Source organism: Glycine soja, chromosome 4 (genome assembly GCF_004193775.1).
Source record: "Glycine soja cultivar W05 chromosome 4, ASM419377v2, whole genome shotgun sequence".
NCBI lineage: Eukaryota > Viridiplantae > Streptophyta > Magnoliopsida > Fabales > Fabaceae > Glycine > Glycine soja.
In genome coordinates this window covers 22,449-33,377 of record NC_041005.1, presented here as the reverse complement: position 1 = coordinate 33,377, position 10,929 = coordinate 22,449, and the positions used below count along the sequence as shown (strand labels likewise).

Here is a 10,929-nt window from a genome sequence, read left to right as displayed (position 1 = left end):
CTTAAAAAATATTGAAATTTATGTATAACTAAAACCAACACAAGTTATTTATTTAAATTTATAAGGATTAAATACATATTTAAAGTTACTTTTATATTTCAACCATCATTACTTCAAAATTTTAATTGTCCTTATTAACCAAAAGTAATTTATATTTTAAATATTTAATTTGTTAGTCGTTCTCTTTATACACTGATAAGTGATAAATATAGATCAGTATAAGAAAAATAAACCCGGCTCAATAATAGCACGTAATACTATTCTGTAACAAGATGTAATGTAACAGTACAAAAAACCATCTGGATGAGATAAAAAAAAAAACCAATTTAAATTTGCAAACTTGCCCCTAACATTAGGAAAATGCGACTGGTGTATACAATGGACTATGATGGAACCAAGCAGCAGCCACATCTCAATTAATTTGGAAATGCGACAGCATAAATGGAAAATCAATTTAACTGTTCACCAATCAGTTAAAGCCTATGTTGCTTAACCCTTCAGGTCCGTCTCTTTGGCCAAATCATTCACAGTATTCTGTTCTACTTTCACATTATCTTCATCAGCTTTCTGAGAAGAAATATCTAGAGCCTGCAAGAACCAAATTCAGTCAGAATTTTGTAAGAGTACGTATATTCTCCCGTAAACACGCTTAGTGTTATGCATTCGTGCTTTATGTTGTGAAATTCACCTTCATGCAGGTTTCCGCAACTGCAGTATCAGAGTCTCTCAAATGCTCTCCACTTCTCTGGTCCTCCTGGAACGGTAAGCCAGTATTACACATTGTACTAAGTTTCATACGAATTTATGCACAAATTTATATAATGTTTTTCGTCAGATGCAGAATGTACAGTAGCAGTCCGAGGACTGCACAAGAAAAAGCAATTCATGAAGAGTTACTCAATATACAATATATGGCGATGAGTTGCATAATTAAAAAAAAAAAAAGCTGTTACCCAGAACCTATAATTTTGTCTCCAGACTCTAATGTCGGCAGGTTCTCAATTATTATTAAATGAAACTGTTGGTAACATGGAATACATGGCTATCTCAGCCGATAGTTGAGATTTCATGACCAGACACAATTTTATCAGTGTATTTGAACTGTATTAGGATGCTTGACAGACAAACTAAAACAATCAATATTTTAACTTCTATGGAGATCAATATTTTAACTTCTATGGATGCCTGACAGCCGATACTATATGATCCTGAAGAATATAGTTTTTAATTATAATTTTTTATTGCAACATGTCCCTTCTAGCTGTAAAGTGGCACATATATCAACCAAGGGATTGGGCCACAGAGCATTTCCAAGATCTTCCCTGCAAGTCGGGAATGATAGATATCTATTTATTAGCTTGAGAGAGTTTTGGAGGACATGATATTATTTTCTTATTTTAATTTTTATTTCTACAAATTTATTTTTTTGTAACTTAGTTCCCTTAACTGACATTTTGACAGCAAGATGATAGCTAGTAAATATTAGGATTAGTCTTCCTATATATATACTTTTACTCATTATCATGAAATAATATTCAGTTGTTTACATAATTCCAAGTTTTCTTTACATATTTCCAAGTACCAATCCCTACCTTTTAGTCTGGAAGGTATACTGATATGTAAATATAAAAAGAAAAGGATGTCAGTTAGTTAATTTTCGTCAGCTACTGTTATTTTATGGCTGTTAGGTAGCTGTCTATAAATAAGGCAGGTCTGTGGTATTTTAGACAGACTGAATGTAGATGGAATGATAATCGCAGAGTGCAGTGCACATTTCCTTGAACACTGTTTCTCTTCTCTTTCCTTCTATCCTCTCTATTTTGTTTCTTCTCTCTTTCCCTCTTTCTTTTTGTTTCTTTCTCTTTCCCACCTAAATTCTATAACAGTGGTATTCAGAGCAGGCTGTCCACGGCCACTAGATCAGAATCTTTTCACCCATGGACACAAAAACAAGATCATAGACAATGATGCATCAAATGGAAGAAAGATTTGTTCAAATGGAGCATCCTAATTAAGTAAAAGCATCCTCCCATTGATTGGCCAGCCATACCTAGTTCTATGCTTCCAGTAAAGATTCTCAACAAACATATGGGAAGAAAGAAGGGTCATATTATCACTGAATTTTTGGTGCAGTGGCATGGTTTACCTGATGAGGAGGCTAAATGGGTTCCTCTATTCAAGTTTCAACAGCAATTCCCTACATTTGAAATGCAAGACCCTTGAGGGCAAGGGTCTTCTTTTGGGGGAAGGGTATTGATATGTAAATATTAAAAAAAATGTCAGTTAGTTAATTTTAGTCAGCTACTGTTATTTTATGGCTGTTAGGTAGCTGTCTATAAATAAGGTCTATTGTATTTGTATTTTAGACAGACTGAATGTAGATGGAATGATAATCACAGAGTGTGGAGCACATTTCCTTGACCTCTCTGTTTCTCTTCTCTTTCCTTCTATCCTCTATATTCTGTTTCTTCTCTCTTTCCCTCTTTCTTTCTCTGTGTTTTTGTTTCTTTCTCTTTCCCACCTAAACTCTATAACAGTAACTGATTTAGAATTACTCACCATTCATTTTGTTGAAATATAATAATTAAGATTAATTATTCATCAAAACCATTAGAATTACTCAATATTCATTAGATTTCAAGAAAATGAATCTCTCTCTCTCTATATATATATATATGAGGACAAATTACTTCAAGAGTAACTCTAAAAAAGTTATTCTCCATCGTCATTTTTCATTTTCTTTTAATCTGATATTAACGAATAACTTATCTTTCATCGATTAAAAGAAAATAAAAGGTGAGGATGAACAGTTACTCTTAAAAATAGTTATTCTTGGAGTACCTTGATCCCTTTTTATATACACACACACGCATATAATTCACCTTCAACTGTTAAATTACAAGAGAATGAAGGGTGGAGGATAAATAGTAACTTTTAAAGTTACTCTCGGGATAAACTTCAAGAGATCAAGGGTTGAAGTCCCCCCTTCCTCTCCATTTCTCTAACTGTAAGTTATATACATCAAATGGAAGCATGGAACAACTTGAAAAAAGAACAAAATTTAATGGGATAGTGCTTTGTAAAAGACTCATAGGGTTTTGATAGTATGTATTTCAACAGTGAGATTAGAAAACATTCATTTGGGAGTAATGGTTACTTTTTTTGTTGAACAGTGTATTGACATTTATGTAAACAACATTTATATAATTGAAAAAATGTGCTAAATATAATTTTAGATTGTGTCTGAAAACATGGCTAATACAAGTAGATTTATATACAATTTCTGACATTGTATAACATGTTTTATCACTATTAGAGTCTCAACATGAATGATATTGCTATAATTTATTTAGATGATTAAAAAACCAAGAGACACATACCAGATCATTGGGCTGAGGTTCAGCAATTTCTTTCTTTACTTTGCTCGAGACAAGCTCACTGATAAATGAGGCAACAAATTGAGGACATGATCATATGATATTTAATCATAAGAAATAAATTGGGTATAAAGAAAAATACCGTTCAACGTCAACGTCCATGTCAGAATCTGGATCCCAAGGCTCATCTCCATCATCATGATCTTCATCGGCCTGAAAAATTGTGTGCATGTGTACGAGTATTTGGAAATGAGCTTGAATAAGAAAACAAAAGTCAAATTCTAGTAAGGATAAGGATTCAGATAAGTTAAGATTTGTTTGCGTTTGTTAATTTATGTTAGATTTTGGGTCTAACTAATCCCTTCAAAACCAACTTTGTAAGAAGAGGGGTGCCTAAGCTTTATAAACTCTTATTAGACACTATCTTTAGTCAATATAGGTGTTAGAGTATACAATCTACTCGTAGTTGAATAATATGCTGACATCCTCACCAAATTTCTATCTCCTTCCAACTTCAATGTTTTTAGGAACAAGCTCAGAATTGTTGACAAAACTTTTGTCAACCCCTCATGAGCTTGCTGGGGGGTATTAGAGTAGTAGAGTAGAATTACTCCTTTCATTTTACTCTGTTAAGTAGAGTTAGTTATGTTAGCTAGCTCAACCATCCTTAGGTTGGTTGATAGTTGCTACTGTCAGCTATGACAGCTGTACTGACAGCTGTAAATAGCTGTCCTAGCTCTAGTATAAATACCAGAGATGTAACTACTTTTCAGTTGAGTTAGTTAATATCAAAAACTCCATTTCTGAAGTTTGAGGTTTTCTCTCCTTTTCATTTCTAAAATCCTTTTACAACCCAACTCGGAAAGCCCAAAGTAATATGATTTTTTTTCAAACTGGGTAAGAGCCAACCCGAGCCCACACATTAGGATCATAATGGATCAACAATACAACAATGTTGCGATCAAACTCGCAATCCTTGAACAATCTGCAGAATCTAGTAATAGCTATTTACATATTTAACATGTGTTAAATAGGCAAGCATCATCAAAAGGCAATGAATAGAAAATAATTACTCATCTTCCTGAAGCTACAATAAAGTCATAGAAGTACTTTCGATCTTTTTCATTTTTTAGATTTCAACACCAGGCTTGAGGACGAGGTTGATTTTCAAGTGGGTGGTATTGTTACTTGTTAGGATATAAAGGGAAGGGAAATTTAGAATACTAGTTAATAACAATAGTTAGTTAGTTAAAGGAGTAAAATAGAAATAAACAGGGGGAAGAAAGGTAAGAGGATTCTTTCAGTTTTATTAGCATCTGTGAATTGGGCAGTGGCTCAGTTACAAAAAGGGGAAACCTTTGAAGGAGAGATCGCTCCTATTATATGCTGTTTCCATTCCATTCAATAAAACCATTCTTTTCTTTTCCATTTCTATTCTTGGTTCGTAACACAATCTTCCTCTATTTTTTCCTTTGTTTCTATCCGTACTCTCCCTTTTCATTTTCTATTCATTCTCTACCTCTCCTTATCCCATTTTTGTTCTTTCTAAACACCCTGTTTCTATTTAACAAAAAAATTCAGATACTGTTCTTTAAACCAAAAATAAAAAAATTGAGACACATGCTCTGGTCTCTGTCTCTGTTCTGTTTAATCATACTATCTTCCTCTGTTTTATTTGTTTTTTTATTAACAAATAAACTTTACAAGGACCACTTTGAAAAAAATAATAATAATTTTATAAGGACCAAAAAAATATTGAAGCCTTTGTATATTTATAGCCACCATGCTTCCGCCATTAATAACATTGTTGTTAAAAAGAAATCCTTATCACCAAGCCTATTTGCAGGAAAGATAACGGGGAAATGCAGTAAAATAAATGGCTGTAGAAGTTTACCTCTCCAAGATCAGAATCAGGAGGTCTTTCCTGAAATTGGACACTAGGAGCATGCTGCAGCTTGGAAAGATTCTCAAGTAGTTTAGATCGAATTTCTTCAAGTAAATGACGGGAATTCTTGTTTTCCATGTTACTTGGGGCAACATGAAGGGTATAATCTGGACCAAAATATTCATAATACTCGTGTTGTGGCATTTTGTCATCAACTTCTATTCCAAGAGCAACTCCTGTCTGCCTTAACATATAACATGTATAATTTTCTGTATTTGGATTATTGTTTTTACAAAACAATTACTCAAGTAATACATAACTATTAAAACATGAACAATCTGAGAAGTGAGAAACAACAACTACATGGTAAGCCCCATTGAATACTAAGAAGCTTTAGGATATCTAATTTATACTTTATAGTTCAAGACAAGCAAAATGAAACAATAACTCAACTGCTTTGACCCCTCCAACATCACTACTTCCACTGAACAAGTTACTTCATGTTTAGAATTCTACATTTTTTATAATCAACGTATGAAAGGAGAAAATATTGAAATTTCAAGACAATAACCCCACTTGTGGATTGCAGCACCCTGACTAAAATATGGTACTCCTATGAACCATGCTACCTTATATTTAATGAAATTACAATAAATAAATGGCAGAAATTTTATCAATTGAAACAACATTCTACCTCATAGCACCAACAACGAGCAACATTCCGAATGGTGTAGCCACCACCACCTAGTAGCAAGAGGGGCACATTGAATGATCTCATGTATTTGACACACTCAGCATGACCCCTAATTGAAAGATTGAAACATCCCAATCGGTCTCCAGATAAAGAATCAGCACCGCACTGGAGAACTACTGCACCAGGCCTGAACACTTCCATTACTTTGCCAATTATTGGTTTGAACAAAAAATGATAACTCTCATCATCAATGCCATCATCAAGTGGAACATTAAGAGAGTAATATTTTCCTTTTCCATATCCAATATCACGTACATCCCCAGTACCAGGAAAATAGTCACCAAATTTATGGAAAGAAACAGTCATGACTCTGTCAGTAGTGTAGAAAGCTTCCTCCACACCGTCTCCATGGTGGATGTCAATGTCCACATATAGAACACGCTGCAATAGATGTAATATAAGCATTTGAAATCAGGAATAGACACAAAACTTTGTGAAGAGAAATTTGAGAACTTCAGAATACAAACATTTTACCAGTTCACCCCCAGAAATTTTAATCCAGATCAAATTTAAAATGCTAAGTTTAAAATCTTATATTTTAACCCCTCAAAATATACTTTACTCCAGTCCTATAACCTGTTGAACCCCTTGAAAATTAAAAAATGATGGAATCATCAACAACTGAATTGAAACTGAAAATGCAAATCTGCCATGCCTAACATAATTTCATTCCCTAAAGATTCACCATCACAGTACGTAACCTTTTTTAATATATTTCTACTGCTTATGACCAGAATTAATAAGACCCTGTACACTGTGTTTGGATGAGGAAAGAAGAAGGAAAGGAAGGAAAGAGAAAAAATAAAGAAATATAGTAGAAAAGATGTATTGTGTGAATGAATAGAAATAAGAAGGAAGGAAATGAAAATAATTCTCTCAGCTTGATTGAATGAATAGAAGAGTAGAAAGAAATGGAAATTTTATATATAAAATCCCTTTTACCCTTAACAAATGTTCCAAAAACCAATGACGGGTACTTGTGGAAAACACATATGCTTCCTCCTTCTCCCCCTAAAATCTCCCCTAAAGTGAGGAGAAATTTTTTGGGCGGATGCCACACCAAAAATTTCTTTCTCTCCTACAATCCACCTCCATCCAAATCATTAACTGTATATTTCTCTTCTAACTCTCTCATCTCTATTTGTCTCCTCCCCAGATTCATCCATCCAAACAAATTACATGTCCTTTAAAATTATAAACGGGAGGAATGTTTTCTATTGGAATTAAAATTGGTGTGTGCAACTTTTGTTTAGATGCATTAAAGGAGAAATTACAGACAGATTATAAGTATATTTCAGAAAGGTTACTCCTGGAATATAACCAGTTACAATAACAATTAACAAAACTTCCAACAGATTAATCTGTGAAATCTCTAGATCCATTTTTTAATAGATTTAACGAGGTAAACAATACAGGGTAATAACTTCATGTGCTGGCTTATGCTAGGCACAGGACCTATGATAGACACTAATTCTGAAATTGAAATTGAAAGGGAAATTTTATTGAATTCAAACAACACACTGCTAAAGGATGGTTCCAGAGCCTAGGGCTCCTACAGAGAATAGTTCTCTGTTCAAAGACTGACATACATCACACACACGCATCCCTACCTTTCCGAATTACAATATACTAGATAAAAGCATAACTAACTCTCCCCTATAACAGAAACTGTTCTGCACAGCAGTTTTTTCTACAAATAACTGTCTTAAACAACACAAACAGCCAGTAACTGCCCTATATGGCAGTTCCTGAAGTCTTTTTGTTCTTTCTACAGTAAACCTTCCAGATGGCTCATTTACTTGGACTAGGATTCCCAACAAATTCATGGTTCCTATCAACCTCTGATGTTGGAGTTTACAACCAAAGCTTCACAAGGTGAGCAGTAGTTTTTTTTTAGAAGTTTTAAGGGGTTCATGTCAGATTAAATTTAGCACTGAAACAATTCCAGGAGGATCTAAAAGAAAAGAATTCCGTATGAGATTATTATAGCCTACAAATTTGAGCTATGTCCTTCATTATTCAATGGTACTAATTCCCTACAAAAATCCTAAAGAATATATCAAGTGTAAAAATGTAATTTCCACGAAATCAATATATCTGTAAAGCAGGACAAAAAAGGGAAATCAAAACGAAATACACAATTACACAAACCTCATGTTGTTTGAGAAGTTCTAAGATTGCAAGGACTATATCATTAACATAGCAAAATCCAGAAGCCTCACACTTCTTGGCATGATGCAACCCACCAGCCCAGTTGACAGCAATATCACATTGGTCATGATTTAACTTTACAGCACCCCCAACTGAACCCCCTGCATATGTTTGACAGAAAGAGTAGAGGCCATCAAAAACAGGACAATCTTCACCAACATTAAAGCGTTTGAGTTGCCTCAGATGATCCTGCTGTGTTTCAGGAGTTATGCTTCGAAGGAATGCAACATAATCATCAGCATGAAATCGACAAAGGTCCCTGTCTCTAGCAGGAAATGGCTTATGGACCTGCATGTGTTGTAGCAATCCATAATGGGCTAGAAGAGCATGTGTCATCCGTATGCGATGTGGCTTCATTGGGTGACCTTGCCCATAATAGTAATTCCCAACCTCCGGATCATAAAAATAGCACACCTTTCTCTTCACCCCATCAGGTGCAGATGGTAAAGAATTGCCACCAGTATCCATGTCTGTTGTTTCCCGTTATTTCTCTTATCAGTATTCAACTATCCTAACAAAATTCCCTTGAAAGGAAAAGAAGCCAAAGGGACTATTATATAAAAAAGTGAAACAGCTCAACTCAAAAGTATTGAAGAAAACAGAGAGAAAAACAAAGGTAATGACCATGATGGGTAATCAGAAAATTAAATGCAAAATAAAAATAAGAGTTGGATTACTATAGACATGGTTTATGTGTTGGCACCATATGCGCAAAATAAATACAAACCCTAATAAACTAAGTACAAACCCTATCGGTTAATATATAGACTAAAAAAAAGAAAAACGACGGAAAATATCAATCAAGATCTTAGATTGTCATACTACTGAATGAGAAAATGAATATAAAACATAATAGTAATTGATTCCATAATTCCATTGTAAAAATGGATAGAGCTTATGTACCCATCGATTTTAGCCTTACCTCTTCTCTTTGCAAAATCAGCTGCACACAGTCGGTCGACCAACGTAACGACAACTGACGATGAGAGAAGCAACTCCGGCTAAAAGCGCCTCACAACTCTAACTGCTTGTTCGATGATATTTTAAAATTATTCTCCGAAGTAAACCATAAATTTCGTCCTAAACTAGTAGTCTCTCTTATACTAAGGATAAAAAGGAAAGTGTAAGGATGTTTGGTACACATGAAAACAAAGTTATGAACTCTAATTGGATTAAAATAGTGGATCAATGATTTAATTGGGGAGTTGGACTTGGTCTATTTAGGTATATGTTAAAAAATTTAAAATTATATATATATATATATATATATATATATATATATATATATATATATATTATAAATAATATTATTTGATTAAGAAAGATTCATTTATATTTCAAAATCTAAAATAACGTATTAAAGTTATTAATACAAGTGAAGTGTATCAGTAATAAAAAATAGTATAAATAGTAATTATCTAAATTAAAACAAATCTAATTTTCAATAAATGAAATGAGTCAGACAGTAAACAAAAAGAGTGCAGATAAATTTTTTACACTCCCATTATTGTTTTCAGCACTTCTCATTATATGATGAAAAGTCCATTACGAAATGCAAAATGGAAAGTGCAAAAAGCAATAAAAGGAGTACAGGAAGCAACATCCTAAGAGTAGGTGGATCTGACCAGATTAGGCCTAAATAAAAGTCTTCACTTTAAGAATAATCAAAAACCTTATCCCCAATATATATATAACCCTCCCTGAGTTTTTACACTCTATTGCACCTCATTTTCTCGCTTTGAAACCCTAAGTCCATAACACTCCTCTTCCTCTTCGATCATCACCACTTCACAATGTCGTCGAAGTTCGACCCCTCTCAGGTCATCAATGTCCTCGTTTGTGTTATCGGCAGCGAGGTCAGCACGGCGAGTTCCCTCGCAGTGCGGCGGTGGTCGAGTCAAGCGTGAAGATGAAGAGAAGGGTAGAGACCCGAGCGTGAAGATGAGCCATTGAGGTTTTAGGGTTGATTCAAAATGAAGTCGTTCTCGCGTGGCAATTTTTTTTAGCCTGCACAACCCACTCCGAGTTTCCTCAAAACCAATTGGGTTTGGCTGGATCATCTCGGGCCACATGCATGAACGATGAAATAGTAAAATCGGTCTGATTATGCTACCGGATCCCAGTTGGACCGATCCGACTAGCGGGGCCGAATCGAATTTTACAACTTTCCATGAAAGAGATACTAAAAGTGGTTAAGTTTTATATTAAAATGGTTAGCTAAGCAAGGGAAAAAAAATTAACCCAAAATTATATCATTTTGAGTTTTCAATTTTGCCCCAATGCTAAAAATAAAATGTGGTTAACAAAATGCTTTTTTTTTTCAAAATTAAAATTAACAAAATCAATTATCTAACAACCATAATTTGATATTGTTTTTTTTTTTAAATCAAAGTACATCATGTCATGAAAATAATAGATTATGTGACTGTAATTTTTTTTAAAAGTAAACATTGCATTTGTAGAAAGTGATTATATGTTTTTTTTTACCAAACCCTAGTTATATGTTTTAAAAATTGAAGAAACCACGTATATGTTTTATAAATAAATAAAAAAGGTAAGTCACCTTCCCTTGAATTGTTAAATTGGATTTATTTGTTTTATAATTTACATTACTAGTCTTATACGTTCAATCACAAATCATCATTTAAATTACTTTAAAATACTTATTTTAAAAGCCAACAAACTTACCATAAATGATGAAT

General features: G+C 33.7%; 1 protein-coding gene across 2 annotated transcripts; it reads right to left on the bottom strand.

Annotated features, from left to right (window-relative positions):
- Positions 1–219: 219 nt before the first annotated feature.
- LOC114408358 (histone deacetylase 19-like) lies at positions 220–9,360 on the bottom strand. Of its 2 annotated transcripts, none has more exons than XM_028371374.1 (8): positions 9,150–9,360; positions 8,168–8,751; positions 5,957–6,397; positions 5,272–5,502; positions 3,520–3,590; positions 3,381–3,438; positions 689–754; positions 220–588 (listed from the first exon to the last, which is right to left on the bottom strand). In XM_028371374.1, exons 2-8 carry the CDS (start codon positions 8,693–8,695, stop codon positions 490–492), a joined length of 1,494 nt encoding a protein of 497 aa, XP_028227175.1. In that variant the 5' UTR covers positions 8,696–8,751; positions 9,150–9,360; the 3' UTR covers positions 220–489. The 2 variants fall into 2 exon arrangements, with proteins under 2 accessions (XP_028227175.1, XP_028227176.1); XM_028371375.1 differs by having other exon boundaries at positions 8,168–8,738.
- Positions 9,361–10,929: the final 1,569 nt, after the last annotated feature.